Here is a 19058-nt window from a genome sequence, read left to right as displayed (position 1 = left end):
GATACAGAGATACAGATACAGATACAGAGACTGTGAGAATACTTGGATAGATAGTACATAGCGTCTATACATAGAATGAGAACCTTCAACATATACTCTCCGATGAGCAAGATGTCTGAAAATGAGACGAGTCTCTCTGTTTTGTTTGAGGGGATGAGGCCGAGTCTTTGGCGATGAGATGTCAACGTCCCAGCTTAGTCATATCAGAACTTCATCCTACGACAGCACTTCCGCTGCCATTCATCTTCACGTCACGTACATGTATTGGTAGCAATTGGTTCAGGGGTTCATCACGAGTCAAGGCACAGACTGATAGACTGCAATTGCAATGTATTGGTATAGACGACTATTAAGCGCTGCACATCTGGCAACGCTAGCACCTCCCATCGGGTATCAACAAATCACATCCCCTTACATATCGGAATCAAGATGTCTCATCACGCATCCCCATCTACTGGGGAGGGGGAGTGCTGGCCTTCTCCTCCTCGTGAGTGTGGACCGGAGGCTTCTCCGTGTCATGGCCAATCTTGGCCTCAATGTCGCCGTGCTCGGCACGCTCCGTGAGGCTCGTGGCCACCCTCGTCTTCCACGCGGGCGTGCCCAGGTACTTGATGCCGTTGGGATCCTCGAACATGGCCTCCGTCTCCTCGAGCGTCTTGCCGGCCGTCTCGGGGAAGACGAAGAAGACGTGGAAGAAGGCGACAGTGTTGAAGATGGCAAAGATGAGGTACGACTTCCACTTGATGTTGGCAAAGGCCACCGGGGTGAAGAGACCCAGCGCCGTGTTGAAGGCCCAGTTTCCGGAAGTCGCCAGAGCCACGCCCTTGCCTCGGAGGCGGAGGGGGAACAGCTCCGGAGGGTAGGTCCACGAGACGGGACCCCAGGTGGGCGCGAACGAGGCCACAAACAGGTACGTGCAGGCAATGAGACCCTTGGCAGGGGCGCCCGAGACACGCATCGACTGGGCAGCGACGTGATCAATGCCGCCGGGGACGACTTCACCGTAGGTGGCGAGGATACCCGCGTTGGCGTACATCCACAGGGCCATGAGGACGGAACCGACGAGCAGCGTGGGACGGCGACCCCATTTGTCGACCCAAAGCAGGGCGGGAATGGTCATCAGCACGTTGATGATGTACTGGATGGACGAGGCGAGCAGGTTGGCGTTGCCGCTGTAGCCAGCCATGGAGAAGATGTTGGCAATGTAGTACACTGAGAACCAAGTCAGCTTTGCTCAGCCCAAAAGGAGGGTGTTTCTGGGATACTCACTCATGACGTTCATGCCCGTCAGCTGGGACCAGATCTGGGTAAAGAGACCAATGAATGTGCGGTTGAGCATGTTGGGCTTGAACAGGTCGAGGTAGGTGACATCAGCATGGCGACGCTCAAACTCGCACATGTCCTTGATGTCCTGCAGTTCGTAGGCAACAAAGGGGTGGTTGGGATCGCCCTTGCCGTGGACGAGGGTGAGCACGGCGCGGCAGTCCTCCCAGCGGTCCTTGCGGGCGAGCCAACGGGGAGACTCGGGAAGCGGCATCATCATGAAGAAGAGGAAGAAGGCGGGAATCATCTGCAGACCCCATGGAATACGCCACGAGGCAGTGTTGTACTCGAGAGGGTTCTGCTTGCCGATGAAGGAGCAGCCGTAGGAGATGTAGTACATGATGAGGATGCCCCAGGTGATGGCCCACTGCTGCATGCCGATGAAGCGGCCGCGCTTGGAGGGAGGCGAAATCTCGGCAATGTAGACGGGGACCTGAGCAGATTCGATACCGACGGAGAGACCGTTGATGATACGGGCGACAATGAGCATGCCAATGTTTTGAGAAGCGCACGAGAGGGTGGAGCCAATAACCCTGACATCTGTTAGCAATCGTGATGCTCTTCCCTCTTGGTTCTTCTTCAACTCACCAAATGATACATCCGACCATGATGGAGTACTTGCGGCCCAGGCGATCAGACAGGGGACCCGAGATCAGGGCGCCCAGCCAGGACCCAGCAGCCATGGAGGCCGTGATGCCGCCCTGGACGAGGGACCGCGGGCCACCACAGGTGCCATCGACGGTGGTGGGCGGATTCTCATCTTGGTTGAAGTAGCAGAGGTACGACTGCTCGGCCAGCTGGGCCGACACAGACGAGATGTCGAAGCCGAACAACGCGCCGCCGACGACGGACACGCCGGCGATCACGTAGATGTTGCCAATGGGCATGGCTGAGGCTGTCACTCTTTGATACTCTTGCAGAGAGGGGCCGTGACCATGAGCGGTTTGGTGACGGGGAGGACAAGAGGAAGGGGGCGTTTCAAGAGGAGGAAGAGTGGGATTGGGGGGGAGGAGAGGAAGGGAGATGGGCTATATATGTGTGCTCGGGTGGTTGTTACGCCGGAAGCTGTGCGAGCAGCTGCCAATCGACAGGCAGGTAGGTAGGTAGGTAGGTAGGTAGTGAGTGATGGCGGGCAGCTGGCTGGTTGGCTCGAGCAGGGCAGAGCAGAGCAGGGCAGAGCAGGGCAAGCTGCTGCCAGACAGGCATGTGGGAACATGAAGTGAGGTGGGCAGAGCAACAACGAGACCGGATTCACTTGCCCCGACCCCTGTCCCTTGTCATCCTCCTCCTCCTCCTCCTCCTCCTCCTCCTCCTCCTGCTGCTGCTGCTGCTGCTGCTGCTGCTGCACGCTCGCCCAACTCTAGGTCCATAGGTAGTACTAGGCAGTACTACCTGTAGGCTGTTGGCCCCAGGCCTGGAGATTTCCCCATGGAGTCCCATCAGGAGAGATGCTCGGAGCATTGAAGCCACTTGCGTCTGCAGGATCCGGGGTACGGTGTATCGAGTACATGGCTGCCGCGGTAGCAGGTACTGACGCTTGCGGGATGCCCTGCTGCAACGGTACACGCACGCGCAGGGGTCTGTCGGGAGGTGAGCGCGTGTAAGTCGCATGCGGGATGGGCAAAGCAAGGTGATGATGGAGCAAAGCTGGCAAGCCTTGTCTCGCCTTGCATGGCCCGCGCCTGCAAGTACCTGTACGCGCCGCTTCGAGTACTGCCCCATCCGGCGTTGTGTACCTTGGACAAGGCCTCAACACCCCCTTGACCTCCAGAATCGCATTTCCCCAAAAAGGGCCTAAAAGCTTGCCAGTTGCTCCCCCGCCTCCCCTCCAACTTTTTACCTGGTATTTTCTGGTTCAATGTCTGTGTCCCCAGGATTATTGGGACTGGGGATGGACTTGGATAGTATTGGTTCAATACTCAGGTAGTGTGGCTGTCTGGGGTACGAGGTGCGAGGATGAGTACAATCTGGGATCGATGACCGACACCTGACAAGAAGTGTGGTGGAATGATTGTGCCAACAAGTGTACTGACTGTTCTGTTCTGTAGGTACCTCCCAACAGTTGAGGTGATCTTCTCGCTTGTGCCTCAGCTTTCAGGATCATCCAAGTGCCCAACATCAAGTCGCAATTCTGCACATGATACGATCCTGCAAACCCAATCGATGCAGCAACAGGCCGTGTCACGTACGGCAGCATCACCGCTCATGATCCTTTCGACTAACAGCAGCAAAAAAGCATCAGCTCCGCCATTCGTGGTGCCATTACGAGCAGTCCTTGTACGAGCACGAACACAGGCCCCTACATGTACTTCCATACATGGCATCAAGGCCGGTAACACCACCCGCCGTCACACAGGCCGAAGTCTTGCCATTTCTGAATCCTTGGGGCCCCGGTTGTTGAGCTTTCCAGCTCTGACTCCTCACGTGTATGTATTATGACTAGTAGTTTTACGCATGCTTCTTCCATTGCTGGTCCTGCCAATAATGAGACGCGAAAGACAATGGTACGGATCACTGTTACACGTAGAATCGCGGTTCAACGTCTGTTTCCACGGCGCGAGAGTTGGAAAAGCTCGTGCCAACCCGGCCCCGAACTAAGCCCCATGCTGGAGGATCGCCGGCCGGTTCCATTTGGGTCATTGCAAGCGTCCCCCCGGGGTCATCTGGGGGGTTGCATGTCGCCGAGAGTCTGGCCGTTGGGGGAGGAGGGGCGTGAGAATTGGGGGGGAGGGGGGACTGGACTCGGTTCGTCTAGATGGCCACTAGAAGCTGGTCGCCTGAAGGCGATAATACAGATGTAGGTAGTTCAGCGAGGATGTGGTCTGCCAAGAAGACTGGCTGTTGTGAGAGTACGAGTGTTGCGCTGGGCGCTCGGCAGCAAGTTGCCGGTGTTTGTCGAGGATATTTATCAGCAGCATCTCTGTTCTGTTCGAGACTTATTACTTGAGGAGCAAGCACCCATTGACGTGCATGCATATTGCTGCGGTGTGGTGTGTGGTGCTATGTTCTCTTCTGGCTGTTTTGGGGGCGCTTTCGCTCCATCCTTGTCTGTCCTCCATAGAGGTATGTACCGGCGTTTCAATACTCAATCCGTCTCTACAGCTACCAGCAGGGCCTTTTTCCTGGTAGTACGAGTAAGATTATTGTAGCAATATTAACGCCTACTAATAGCACCTACGTAGGTAGTCTGCACATATGGGTAATCCGTGAACATACACGCCCAAGAGCAGCCGAACAATAGACCTGGCTCCTCCATATTGCTCGTAGATAGGTACGTGTATTGTCATCATGGCCTGTCCAAAAGATGGAGGTTCAAGCTCGCCCAAGCCCGCCCTTGTCCGCTCGCGGCCTAGCTCCCGACGCCCAGGGCCTGTTAGGCCTCGGCGCCACTGAAGAAGCGCCTGGGCGGTTGGCTAGTGGGCTCTCCACTTTCCCCGGCTTTGGCCAAATGACGTCGCCCTGGCTCAGATTATCCTCCGCCGGCTTTGGCACGGCAATGCAGACGAGCGGCAGTCGGTAGTGGTAGCAGCTGGTCTATGAGAGCTGTAGTAGAGAGTCTGGTCGCTTTCGTCAGTATGAGTGTAAAGCGTAAGATAAGTCGTCTTTACCGCCGTGTTCCTGGTGAAAGGGGATGATGGCATCTCATCTCAGGCCCCAGTGAAACCCCAGGTACTACATACAGGTACCCAAAAAAAAGAGGGCAAGAACAGGAACAGAAAACCCCATCTAAACAATCGGCGTTATTCGTCAAATTGACTCGCAAACCCCAGGCTGCTGCCCCGCAGCAAATACGGCGAACGCTCTTTCCTCTGTCCATCACCGACTCAGAACGGCAGTGATCGCCTGTTGCGAAGGAGGCCACACAGTATCAAGCTGATGCCATCTGCACAGTACCGCACTCAAACGGCAGGCACAAGCAATACTCGTACATGCACATGACCAGGCATAGACAGACTCACTCCAGCCAAAATTGAACATCCAGCATGAATCTTTTCTCCTCCTTCACGCATCAGCCGTCTACAGTCACCAACCAATCATCCAGCCATGGCCTTGCTGTTCTTGTCCCCCTTGCCTGGTCCTGCTCTGTTTTGTACTACTAATATTTTACAAATCCATAATACACACTATTCAGTTCAGTATAGCCTCACTCTTGGCCGTTTGTTTGTCACACCACTGGCTCCAGCTCCGCATTGCTGATTCGACCGACCTTCTCTCCTCCGCTCCGCCTGTCCTTGCTCAAGCCTTGCCGATCCGCTCCCGCTCTCACGCTCTCTCTCACCTTCACCAGGGCCAGTCGTCAGGGGAGCACAATCCAAGCTCCCCTTTGGATCCCTCTCTCCAATTCAGCTCTCTCTCTCTCCACCGCGATGATCCGATGCAACACAAGATTGCACAGTATCGCACGACTTCTGACACGTCAATGTCATGGTTGGAGACGTCGCACATGGCCTGGATGCGATGCTTGCATCTAGGGACGGTGTGGTTGACACGGTGCCAGCGGCGGCCAAAGCCCTGCAGCTTCCCCAGGCCTAGGAATGCTTCTGCTTCGCCAATCGCCCATCGTCTTTGTCACCTGTGCTAACCACCGATCCATAACACGACGCCTCTCTAATACATCTACGACTCCAATCCAACACCAGCCCATCACATGACATATTCACCCAACTTCAACATACTGACAACTCCTCGCTCTTCGGACTATATGACGTCGCCAACACCAGCCTCGTCCGACCGGCTTGCTAGTTCTACCAGAGACCCCAAGGCCACCAGCCGACGGCAATCAACCACTGCCTGGCCTCGCCTAGAATCCCTTCACGGCAAGCAGCATGTTGCCGAGCGGCCAATCAACTCCCGAGGCAGCTCTGTCGCTTCTCTATAGAGTTATACCTCCGCGGGCTTTGATCCTTTAGCTGCACATACCCCGGCTAGCCCAGCAGGGGCCCTCATTGGCCCTCTCTCATTTCATGCACAGTGCTGGTCTGCCGCGATACGTGTACTTGGTGCAGTCGAAAGGGCCGTCGGTTACCGTGCACGGGCATGAGCCGCCACAAGCTTCAGTTCCGATCATGTTTCCTGATGATCAACCAGCAGCCTCTTGAGCTGCAACTGTGCGAACACGAGGCGAGGCACACCACATCCTGGCTGCCCGGGCCGTGTTTCATTGGAGCGGATCTTCAGTCTTCGATGCTTCTCCGCTCTTGTAATATTATGTCTTCCTTTCCTGACTTTGAGTACATGAGGGTTTCCGATGATATTTCCGTCGGCCTTTTGTATGATGCTGACAGCTTGACTGACATGGATTGAGGAGAATGGAATAGTAATTCCGTGGACCGAGCATCTTACAAGGCAAATACCAAAACAAAACTCCTCTGCACAAAATACCAGCTGCGGTGTGAAGACATGCGAGAGCCGCGCTGCCTGTGCTCCTAGTCGAAACTCGAGCCTGGTTTGCAAAGGCTGGTACCGTACAACGTTGTATCGCGCCCTTAAGCTTGCTTCCGAGTCTTAAAACCGCGTGGCCAAACCACCCGTGTTGGGGACACGGCCAATGACAACCATCTTGTGACCCTCTCGATGCCGTCTCCGCACGTCTACTCGCAGAGCGAGCGTGGGCTTGGATCATGCCATGGATGCGAAGGGATGTCTGCGCTAGACAGAGCCAACAGATTCTCTGGATCAACCCCCTTTGACTTCGCCTTTACAAAGTATAGGTATCTCCAAAGTTGCAGTTACACAGTATTCGTACAGCTACCAATCTTGCAGCATAGCATGGACATCTCGCTTCCCCGCTCGCTGTTACCTCGAGGATCTCGCCAAAGTCAGATCTTGTAACATCGTCAGGCTCGGGCTCATCCACACACGTTCACGCCCTTGGATGTCAAGCAGAATGGCGCCGTTCATTTGGTCTCGGAGGTAAAGGGGCGCCACACCAAGCCACCAGCCCGATGCATCTCCTGTTTGGGCATCGCTCGCAAGCGGCAAGCCACGGCTTCATCTGGTGGCCCACGATGTTGGCGGACTTGGCCGCATCGAGTAGCGCAAGCGATGCCCTACAACATCCCTCCCTTCATCTCTATCCCGCCAGAGCTATTACCGCCACAATGACGCCGCGTCACGATACGAAGAGCCGCTGATGCTCGGCGCGGCGCCTGCTTTGGTCGGGACCGGACCCTGGAGCTTGACCGGCGTGTTTGCTCTGTATGGGTGCAACAGGGCCCCTGATGTCGGTGCAAAGCGGCACGAGCTCCACGGCCAAGTCGGCTGGGCGGCGAGGGAGTGACACCACAATCGGGCCTGTCCAGGGATGGATGCTAGCTCATCCTGCTGCCACGCCATGTGGCCAACGGTGGGTTTGCCGAGGTTTGCTTATTCAAAGCTTCACTTACATACGATACACGGTCAAGACACGCATACACGCATGTAAATCATGAGTACTTCATGTACGGTCCCGACCTGGAGGGTGATACCCCGACACGTGGCGAACAATGGCTCTCGTGCTGGACCGTTGTCTCATCCGAGACCTCGCATTCCGGAGCATCGATCATCTCCCGCTTGTCCTTTGACGAGCTCCTGATCTGCCAACACGCCTAGACCTCGTCTTTTGGCAGTAAGTGAATATCGTCGTTACGGCTCTTTGCCATTGGGAAACCAGTCTCGTTGAGATATCGTGATCCGGGGACTTCTTCTTCTTGAATTAGACGTTGAAGTTTGTCCAGCGTCTAAGGGTATACATTGCTGATCGTGCGAATTTGCATCGGACCTTTGCTCAGCCCCAGCCTCATCGAGCTTCGAATTCGAGGCACGATGTCTAGCCTTGCCCATCGCGGTTCATGTCGCCGAAACGACACGCCGAGCCAGCAGCTTGAACATTTGTCAACATCCGTGCAACGTTGACGGGAATTGGCTCATCACGTTTCCTCTCGGCCAGGCTCGACTTCTTCGTCAAGAGGTAGGTGTTCGCAGCACGATCCAACAGCTATACCAGTCAATCTCTTCATGGGATCTGATAAGTCGCCATTCTCGAACACTACCTGACAATGGTTACTCTCGGCGTCATTAAATAATGAATATAATTACCTGTGCCCTGTCCGTCGTCTTGGGGAGCTCCTCCGTTGCATCGCTTGAGCATGAGGACGCATGGGGTCGGGCCGAGGGAGTTTAGCTCTTGCATACCTACTGCTATCCTGGAGCGTATATGAAGATGCAGCGTGCGGAAAGCTCCGTGAGGTTATGCGAAGGATTGCGTTGGCTGACCTCTGTTTGTGCTGCCTGCTCCTTCGGCGCCGAACCCTAGTGAAAGATGTAGCCTGGCCGGTGACCAACAGATGAGCGCAGGAGAGATGAGTGTTTATGCACGCCCCAGCAGCGAATGCTCAACCGATGCAACGAACAGCATCCTGCAGACTGGACCCGTAAATAGACCGATCGAAGATGCCTGACGTCTTTGATGATGGAGTCTCATTAAGCATAAGGGTAAGCTACTGTGGGCACTCTTCGCCCCGGACGTTTGAGACGAAGCGACAGGATGAGTTGTATTTCTCACGAGCTCCAGCCCTCTATCACATGGGTGATGTACCTGCTCGCTGACGGGATTTCAGGTCAGGTTGCATGTGAAGATGTTGCACCGCGAGCCTTTTGGCCGATCACACGTAGAATTGGGGGGGAGGAGGTCGTAGGATCACGTTCTCTCGGAATGACGAATGTTTACCGACTTCTAGTGTGGTAGAGACCTGGAATGGCCGACATTGAATGCACAGACAAGGAAATCATAACATCTTGTAATATATGATAGGTTTGCTGACATATTCTGGTGTTGTAGAGTGGGCTATGTGTGGAAGGATAAGGGGGTGAGCCTCGATGGCTGCTGTCAAGGTAAATTGAGACGAATATAAGGCTGTCAAGGGACCTGGAGTAAAAGAAGCTTTTGCATATTTATTTAGAGTCGAGCGTGATATAGATGGTAGTATGGTACAAATTCTTGTCGAGATGCTTCTCCTGAGATCTCCACATCTGTACGATCTAGATTATCCTTGCGAGATAGCATACATTGATGTGAGGTGAGAGAGAATAGGCTGGCTGTCTATTTTCACCTGTTAAAACAGGTGTGGTATAGAGGACTGTCTGATGATTTGCTTTTGGAGCAGCATGAGTAAAGTATACGACCTTGTAAAAAAACGAAAAAAAGAAGCCATGGGAGTGATTATGCTGCCGAGGATCTTGCTGTGGGAGTTGGATGGTCGAAAGCTATAACTCTGCTCTGTATATTCCTCCTCTGTAACTGGTATCACGTGGATATGCTGTGAGTTATAGCTGATTCAGGGGGTTGGCTTCCTTGCCTGTTTGACGGTTAATCCAGCAAGTGTTTTGATGTTATTCCTGTTTGCTTCGGGTAACCTAAAGGGGGTTTTAGGACATAGGTGTTGCCTCAATATGGGTTCGATGGGGTACTGCCTCACGAGCAGTCCTACGACTACGTTCAGGGGAATCTAGAATGACTTATGTAGCAGCTCAAATTAGCCATGGAGCATTCTGAGGATCTCATAGCTTTTGTCTACTGCGATTGTTCGAGAGAGGAATCGCGCTATTCATCTGTCAGTTTGACAAGGTAAAGACGTACTGGCCGAAGATATGTATTGCTCTGCTTCTCTTGGGAAGAGAGGGAGGTGGTGCCGTTTTTGACTCCGCCTATATCTTGAAGCTTCTTTAGAGTGTGTTGCGGTTGTGATATATCCGCCTGGTCGACCACCAACCTATACGTGTGAAGTTTTGGAATTGAGACGCTTTTGGTCTGTTTTTTTTTCGAATGGTCTTCTTCTCTTAAGAGTTCCTTTGGAAAAAACTTTTCTTCTGTTGGTAAGCTGCGCACAAGCTTTCGTCTCTCTGACCATCTAGTGCTAGCACTTCGACTCTAACTGACCGGAAATTGGATTGTGGGTAGAAGAAGTTGGAGTTGAGTGGCGGCTGGCGTCGACAAAGTCTTTTGACGATGATGGCTGAAGTTGAGTGAAAGACTCGGAAGTCTTGACTCGTGGTGTCTTCCAAGCCGAGAGACGACTTGTCTCAACGGCGACCCCCTCTTGGCCTTCAGCACGGCCGCCTGTCATGATCATTCTGTTCAGAAGCCTCTTTCAGCTTAGACACATGTCCCACACACATGCTTGTGTCAAGTATTCTCGGGGGGTTTGACCTCTTGACCTCTTCCGAAGCACCAAGGTCAGGGAAACGTCCACCGAGGTTGCAGTCCCCGACGCTTAGTATCATGGGGGAGAGGGAATGCTATCGATAATTGCCCATCGACCAGGTTATGTTGCCTGGCAATGAGTGAGATGCGCGGCAGTACGGATGCTTGCTTCCACTCCGCCCTCCAACACATGCCATTTCATTGATGAACATTCAAGTCAGACAGAGAAGGCAATGTGTAGGTACTCAAATAGATCCATGATACTTGCTACGTACCTATCATACAGCTCATATATATATATATCCAGCAGAAACCATATCGCCAAACCAAAATCTCAAATCCCAGACATGCTTACCCAAGTCATATAATACCCCCAAAAGCGCTTTGTACACCAAATCCAAATCCCAGTACATATATATATCCACAAAAGAAAGAAACCACACCACACCCTCCCTCCCTTACTCATCCCTCCACGACCCCGTAAACAAGTGCCGCATCATGGCCGCCTCGGGAATGCTCCCGTCATTCGTGCTCGCCGAATGATCCTGGCCCATGCCAAAGCCATCAATCGGCAAGATCAAGATATCCCCAATCAGCGTCGGCTCCTCCATAAACGACAAGTCTTGCGTGTCGTTGAGCAGCGGATTGTACTCCTGCAGCTGCTCAAAGACGACGTCCGTCCAGGCCGCCGGCCCCGTCGAGTTCATCACCTCGAAGCTCTCCGGACGCAGCTCCTCGACGGACACGCCGCCATGCGCAGCCGACAAGTCGTCCAGCGAGCGCAGCACCCGGTCGACCATCCTCCCGAAGACGGGATGCCCCGGAGCGGCGGCAATGGTCCACTGGCAGAACTGCAGCCAGTGCGGGATGTCGGCCCAGGGCCCGCCGTCGCGGCGGTCAAACTCGATGCCGACGACGAGGCGCGCGCGGTCGCGGACGGGCTGCGGGATCCAGGCGTCGACGGGCTTGAGGGCGACGGTGTCGGTGTCGGTGTAGACGCCGCCCTGGACGCCCAGCACCAGGTAGCGCAGCAGGTCCGACTTCATGCCCACGTTGGTCAGGTTGTGGTAGGCCTGGGCGATGCGCGAGCCGGCGCCAAAGTGGCTGTTGACGAAGTCGTCGCCTCCTCTCTGGCCGATCAGGGTGCTAACAAAGAATTCATATGTTAGCCAAGCAGGGTTCTACACGAAGAACCGGGCGAGGGGGGGACTGCTGAACAACGTACTACTGCCAGTCGGGGTTCATGGCCAGCCACGACGCCGTGTTCTCGAGCTGCCGCGGGTCGATGCGGACGTGCTTGAGATCCCACCGGTAGGGCTGCGCCTTGGGCAGCACAATCTGCCAGATGTTGGGCGGGATCAGATGCCGTCCCTGAGCACCAGCAGCACCGGAACCGACCCGGCTTTGTTGCTGCTGCTGCTGCTGCTGCTGCTGCCCCAGAGAGCCCGAGCCGGCGCCGGCAAAGGAGTAGCCGTCTGGCCACGTCTGCCGGGACGAGTTGTAGTAGTAGTGCGTCGTCAGGCGGCCGCTGAGCCAGACCATGGACAGCAGCAGGAGGGCGACGGCGACGGCGGCGTAGTTTCGGTAGCGGCGCTGGGAGACGTGGTGTAGTAGCTGCCGCAGGGGGGAGAAGGAGTCTTGCTTTTCGTGGAGATACATGGTGGTGATGCTTGTTCCTTTTTCTTCTTCTTCCTCTTCCTCTTCCTCTTCTCTTTCTTCTTCTTCGTTCTTCTTCTTCTTCTTTCTCACTGGATCCTTGACTGCTACAACCACAAATGACAATGAAAAGGTGCTCACACGACGACAAGACGGAAGAGAAGAGAAGAGAAGAGTGACAGCGAGAGTCAAAACACCAGTCAGGCAAGATCAAGTCAAAAATCCCCCTTGGACCGGTAACTCAACAGAGCAAAACCAACAACAAGAGGCACGGCGGCGCCAACACGGCTTTACATATCACTTACTGGTACATGCTGGATCCCAAGGGCCCTTGATGTAGGGAGGCGTGCAAGTGAGATTAAGCTGTCTTGAAGCCCGTCGAGCTAGTGCAGCCCCGGGCTCTGGGCTAGCCATCGTGTCGTATAATATGTAGTAGCATCCAAGCCGAGCTGTCCCATCCAGTCATGTCTCAGACGGCACGGCTGGAGCAGTCATACTAATACTACTATCACTACTCTGTACTCAGGCTGCGGGCAAAACGGGACAAAACCCTCGCAGCCGCGGCCATGGTAGTGGTGCTGGTGGTGGTGGTGGCATCGTAGGTAGGTACATGACAGCATCTGTCTCTGTCAGAAAGAATAAAGGGGGGCGGAGAGGAGGGGGGTTTTCGCCCTGCTTGAGAGCCATCTGGGGGCCTCGCCAGCACGCACCGGCACAATCTGGCTAAAACATAACTCTGAATTTAAGCCTCTTCTCATGTCTCCCATAATAGCGGAGTCTGGGGTCTGCCTCCCCTCTGCTGGTCTTTAGAGTAGTAGTAGTTGTAGTACCACTGTAATAGTAGTACTACTAGATGTCCGGCGGTGGACCCTGCAGAGGAGGAGGAGGAGCATGAGACGCTGAGGAGCATGAAATGAACTGTTTAGTCGTTCGTTTAAAATGTGCCTCAGCCGCGTCTAGAACCGGCCCATAAGCTGACGTGCCCCAATAGCTTAAAAAAAGCGCAACACTTGACGCTGGTAAAATTGTCCGGCTAACGGATAAAGGGTTCACATGTCGACAGGGGTGGTGTGGCGTCTTGTCCATGCGGGATACTGTAGTAGTAGTAGTAGTCTGGAGAGAGGGCGGGACTTGAGAGGCTTGGCTTGTGAATCTTGCGGTCCCGGGGAATGAGTCTACCTACATCTTTTGTTTCCTGGTTCTAGCATCTCTCTCACTGTTCCTGGTTTCTCTCTTGATGTGGTTGAGTATAACGAATCGATCAAGATGGCGACTTGAGCTGAACACACACAGAGAGAGACCCGATAGGATTCGCCAAACTTCTTGTCAAGGAGGATCATGACAACTAAGAAACCGCTAGAGTATCGGCCTGTGCCACTTGCAGTTAGGCGACAGGCACAGAGACCCGGCTGGCGCGCGCCAAGGCCCCCCGACTTTGGCTGGCGTTGCCTTTTTGGTGGCTATACGATACGAAGTCGTGAGAGACGGGCAAGATAGTAGTACTAGAAGTATCAGTGCTCGTACTACAAAGACCCTGCTGTTAATGAACAAATGGCCATCTCAAACCATCCTTGTCCAGCTGCTGCACGAGTACCTGATGTACATTAGTATCAGTACCTGCCGTACAGGTGCACCTGTCTCGTATCAGCGTGTCTCGTCTCAATTTGATCGTGTCTCACCCACGCTTGTCTTGACCGCCGTCCAACCACCACAAAACAACACAAACGAACAAGCTTCCCTTGCCCTTTTCCATCGAACAACACTGTACATACTACGACCACGACCGGCTAAACAGGTGCCTCCGCATTGGCCAACTTTCTACACACGGCAACATTTTTTTTTTTTTTTTTTGTTTAAACACTCTTTGAAATCGGCAGATATGGAGTGCAGCGTCAGGCTATATATGTACCATGTAGGTGCCAACGTGCATGTGACATCCAATAGTCTGTGTACGGAGAGACTTGGACGTGCCTGAAAGGGCATGTGGCCAGACCCCAGACAGCGGGATAATATACCGCGACTCCGCACTCTGGAGCTACATGTACTGTACTGTACATACAATGAACGCCAATCTGGGTATGCTTATGGTAAGGCATGTCAATCATCCGTAGAGATCGACATGATAGTCAAGAAGGGATCTGATAAGCTTAACCGGCGCGAGCCCTATAAGCATATAGGCATACTATATCAATGTATACTTTGTCTGTGCACATATAGATAAAGATGGGCTTCGGCAAATCCAGAATCCAATGACGACCCTTCACTGAACAAACCCCTGAGAAATGCTTCTTGTCAGGATATGTCTGCAACCCAGCGTCTTCCCAACAGCCCTAGACTATTATATTATATTCCCAGCGAAAGCTATACATCCACCCCCCCTATAGAGCCTTCGACCTCTTACCACTCTGTACTTGAAATACACAATCACAAATCTCACTCATTCATAATCCCATCTCAACCCAGCAAATCACCACCAGCGCATACAAAGCACATATACTACCACCTCCCCATTCACGTATAAACCCCACGAGACCTCGCCACAGATATGGCATCCTGCCTACTATCATCATCAAGCCCCCCCTTCCGAAGCAAAGTCCGTCCCCAAGCCTAGCCGGCACCGCCTCTCCCGGCGGTTAAATGGCATCTTCCCCCCCCTCCGTCACCCCTCCCATCATGCAATTGCCATCCTCCAAGTTGGCTACTAGCTGCATGCGGGGGTTGTTCAAACAGGCCTCCAAAGCATGCCTCATCAACCACCTTCTCAGTTTCTCACTACTTTGGAAAAGCATGTCTACCAAGTCCTCAATATTCAGGGAATCAGATTCTCGAGCAATGTATATTGTAACGTATACCGTAAAGCCAAGGTATAGGTAGTAATGCTAATACAACACACTCAATCCCCCTAGACACCGTGGTATCATTGGACAACCCTCGTCTACAATTTCTCTCTTTTTGATTTTCCGACAAACATTAAAAAAACTCCATCGTATGCATGGACATGGCCTCAAACAAAGCGCACCTCGTTAAACAAGCCTGCCCTGACTTGCATCAGACTAGCCAGCTCCATCAGGAACGCCTGAAAGATGAGCACGTTGGTAATGACGTGCGACACCGACACCATGTTCTCCTCTTGCGCCGGGCTCGTCGGCTCGGCATGGTCCGTCGTCTCCGTCACCACCGTCGGCTCGGTCGCCACCTCGCTTCGGTCCGCGCTGCTGTCGTACCCGTCCAGGTTGGCCAGCTCCTCTCCGGAGAGGACCGGCTCGGGAGCAGGCTCCTGCTTACTCTCCGACTCCACCGGTTTGGGCTTGGCCGGCTCGGCCGGCAGACCTACCCGCCGGGCCAGGATGCTTTGATCCACGGCGGCAAAGTCGGCCGGCTGGGCGACCACGGAGCCTTGCCTACTGCCTCGGTGTTGTCTGCCGGCCTCGGACTGAGCACTGGCGGGCGACAAGCCCCGGTTCAGAGCACCCCTGTTGGGGTCGGGCAGCGGCTTGGAGGTGTTGGGCATGGGGCTGGGAGAGAGCAGGTCCGAGACGTTGTAGCCCGGCGTCGACGACCCAGACCGTGCCCGAGTGCTATTCTTGCGCTCTCTGGTTGTCACAGAACGACTGGGGCTTCCCAGCTCGGAGAGCAACCGCTGAGCGAATCCCTCGAGGCCCGACGGGCGCGACGGGGACACGGATCGGATCATGTCGTCGAGGCTGGAGCTGGGCCGTTCTGGCGTCCTTTGCTGAACGGGGGCCGGGGGGTTGTCCAGGATCGAATCTGCAGTCTGGAAGGCCTCGCGTCGCTGCTGAAGGAGCTCGTCAAACCGAGGCACCGTCTGCCTAAAGGCCTCGACTTGGTCGCAAAGGCGCTTCAGCACGACGAGGATCCGGGGCAGAGACTCCTGGGTCCACTTGGGGCGCCGCCTGCACTTTTCCATCGATTCCAGCCGGTCCGCCTCTGTGTTGTTTGAATAGCTAGAGAAGCCGCCCTCCGAGCTGCCGTCATCCTGCGAGTTGAGCTCGTCGGCCAGCGACCGATTGCCGGTTTCCGTCTCGGCATCTGCTCCCGTCTGTGTTCCCGTCTCCGTCGCTTCCTCGCCTTCTCCCTCCTCTTGCTGTGGCTTTGTTTCCTTTCTTGCCTGCGCTTTTTGCTGCTCATCCTCCTCGTAGACGTAGCTCTTGGGGTTCCGGGCCAGCCAGCCCTCGATGCTCATGTAGCCGCAGATTGCCATGTCAATGATGGTGTCGGTGACTGACAAGTTCGTCTCCACCGGATTCATGAAAAAGTTCTCCATCAAGTCCAGGATGGAGTTGAGGAGGAGGTCGTCGTGGCGAAGCGTGTGTTCCCGCACGTCCTTGGGTGCGCCTGGTAGACTGTCTGGAATGGTAGGCAGCTTGTGGTTGTGCTGAGACAGCCGTGGGGCGACCAGCCTGAGGGAGCACGGGTGGCTCTCAAGCCGGGCCATGGTATCCTTCAGAATGCTCTCGTACGTCTCGTCAAAGTCATCTCGACCGCCAATGCTCTCCGCCAGCGACATCAGGTACTCAATCTCCTGCTCGTGGGCGCCCACAGTTCGATTAATGTTATTGCTTGGGAACGAGTCGGTCCGGAGGAGGGTGAGGACTGCGTAACGATGGTGCCTCTTGACGATGGCCGAAACCAGCTGGAGAGTGACGTAGATGGTCTGCTGGTTGCGCGACCTGAGACAGGCCAGGATCAGATCAACCAGGTTAAACAGCAGCGGGGTCGCCGTCGTGTCGGGCTTCTCCGCCATCATGGTCGCGAGATCCATGGACTTGCGCTGCCGGGCGGCGCTTATCGCCGTCTCTGAAGGGGGGCTGTGCGAGATGACGGCGTCGGGCAAAGCCAGGAGGTAATGGAGAATGAGATTGATCATGTCGGGGTGGTCGAGGGACTCGATGATGCGGCGGAGGTAGGTCAAGACGGCCACGGACGAGCCTCCGTCTATATCGGAAGACTCTAGCAATGATGGGTATCTAACAATCGTCGGTCAGCGCAAAAACATCTGATGGCGTAGAGGCATTTACCAACTTACAAGAGCTGCTGTAAGAAAATGACCTGAAAGTGCTCGAGGAGCGTCGACTTGACCTCGACTGACTTGCAGTGGTTCAAGACATCCTGCCAAAACAAGAGGTGCGACAAGAACGTCTCGAGGTGGGACTGGAACTCGGCCGAGCAGGAGCTGACGATTTCGTAGTTGGAGGTGGGGTGTTCATAGTCGGAGAGGGCGAGGATGGGCGGCAGGTTGTTTGGCAAGTGGTCGATGACGAGCTTGCGACTGAGCTGGCTGTAGAGGGCTCCCAGCCCGGTGGCCATGAGCGTCGACAGGTCGCTCTCGACGATCCATTGCTCGAGAGACTCGGAGCTCGAGGCGGCCTCGATAATGTACAGCAAGCCCGTGCGCGCAAAGTCGCCCACCTTGCCTTCGTGGTGGATGTAGTCCATCAGGATATAAAAGAGGGGGAAGTCGGCTCTCTTGGTTCGGCCAGCGAACTTGTCACGAACACTCGCCGCGCGGTCGCTCGGGCGGTTGACGTCCTGCTGCGTCTTGAACCAGGCAGGGAGGATGTCGGGATCCAGGCGGATCTTGGTGGTGATGTTAAAGGCCAGCTCGACAACGCGCGACTCGGTATCCAGCCCGAGGCGCGCGCTGTTGACGCCGGTGATGCGCACCAGCAGATTGGTCAGGCTGGCGGAAAAGGTGTGGTTCTCGACAAAGGCCTCCTCCTCGCTCTCGATGAGGGTTGCGAAGAAGAGGACGGCCTCCTTGATGATCCATTCGTTGTACGACGACGTGGCAATCTTGCCGATGGGCACGTATATCTGCTTGATGGAGGCATACTGGATGCAGGGGTGCGGCAGCGGGCGGCGGCTCTCGTCGCTGAGGATGTTGGTGAGCTCCTGGAGCCTGATCTCGACCGTCTCGGCGGCGTCAATGTCTTGGGACAGGTTGGTGGATTTGCGCCAGATGGACTAGGACAGACGGGCACGGATTCGTCAGTACAGGCACAGGCACAGGCACACAGGCACAGGCACACAACGGAGAGGAGGAGCACAAGAGCCAACAGCTCGAACTCACCAACAAGCCGGCGTACTCCTTCTCGAAGCGATGAAGACGCTTGGCAGGGTCCTTTGCCTGGTCCTGACGAGAGCTCCCGGAGGAGAGGGGGCTTAACAAGCGCGACCACTGCACAGACAAGGATTGTTAGAACTTTTTTTCTTGTGTTCCCAGCCTCGTCGTCCTTCCTATATCCCTCTTCTCTCTCGCGTCGGGGTCGAATCGGGGGCTGCTCACGAAATCCATGGCTCTGGCCGAGTCATGTCTGGCTGACGCTCTCTCTCTCTGACGGCAGCAGGTTCCAGCCGATGCCAAATGCCTCGCAGCTCGTCTGAGGCGCGGGGAGGGTCCGATCACAGGCGGGGAGACGCAGAAGGTGGACGAACAGAGACCAGGAACACGCTTAAGCACGTTGTCGATGCTTGGGGGGATGAAGCCTGGCGAATCGCGGGCGGTGAAAGCGGTGGGGTAGCTGGACCTGCTGGTCCGCGCGTCTGGCCGCGGGTCCTCAGGTACCGTGTACATGTACGAGTAGGTACTCGATCTTGTCCAGGGGCAGTTGGGCGGCTCTACAGCACCAGCACGTGCGCTAACAACGGTCCGTCTTTAGGGCCCGAGTACATGTAGGAAAACAGCCAAAATCAGGATCGTTGTAGGGTAGGCTATCGTTAGATTGACGGGCACTCGAGCATCGGTAAAGTAGGTATGGATGTAAGTCCTCCATGATGACTTGCAGGATGGAACAACTCAACATGCGTGTAAGAATGGCATTGTGGGTATTCAACGCGCTGCATGAAGGGTATACTGGACAGGCATGTGATGTGTCAT

General features: G+C 54.9%; 3 protein-coding genes across 3 annotated transcripts; all 3 read right to left on the bottom strand.

Moving 5' to 3' along the window:
* Positions 1-314: 314 nt before the first annotated feature.
* hxt1 (sugar transporter) lies at positions 315-6218 on the bottom strand. Its single transcript, XM_006967527.1, has 3 exons — positions 1912-6218; positions 1270-1856; positions 315-1212 (listed from the first exon to the last, which is right to left on the bottom strand). Exons 1-3 carry the CDS (start codon positions 2208-2210, stop codon positions 452-454), a joined length of 1647 nt encoding a protein of 548 aa, XP_006967589.1. The 5' UTR covers positions 2211-6218; the 3' UTR covers positions 315-451.
* A 4639-nt stretch (positions 6219-10857) lies between these two features.
* Positions 10858-12046, bottom strand: TRIREDRAFT_80340 (glycosyltransferase family 32; the record flags this gene model as incomplete). Its single annotated transcript, XM_006967560.1, has 2 exons — positions 10858-11650; positions 11730-12046. 2 exons carry the CDS (start codon positions 12044-12046, stop codon positions 10963-10965), a joined length of 1005 nt encoding a protein of 334 aa, XP_006967622.1. The 3' UTR covers positions 10858-10962.
* Positions 12047-15164: 3118 nt separating this feature from the next.
* On the bottom strand, positions 15165-18359 carry TRIREDRAFT_66353 (uncharacterized protein; the record flags this gene model as incomplete). Its single annotated transcript, XM_006967559.1, has 4 exons — positions 15165-16202; positions 16323-17148; positions 17208-18145; positions 18252-18359. Coding segments are annotated over 4 exons (2910 nt in total), but the record flags the coding sequence as incomplete, so codon positions are not given.
* Positions 18360-19058: the final 699 nt, after the last annotated feature.

Source organism: Trichoderma reesei (genome assembly GCF_000167675.1).
Source record: "Trichoderma reesei QM6a unplaced genomic scaffold TRIREscaffold_18, whole genome shotgun sequence".
In the NCBI taxonomy this organism is placed as follows: domain Eukaryota; kingdom Fungi; phylum Ascomycota; class Sordariomycetes; order Hypocreales; family Hypocreaceae; genus Trichoderma; species Trichoderma reesei.
Note: the sequence above shows the minus strand (reverse complement) of the source record. Positions and strands in the feature narration are given on the sequence as shown.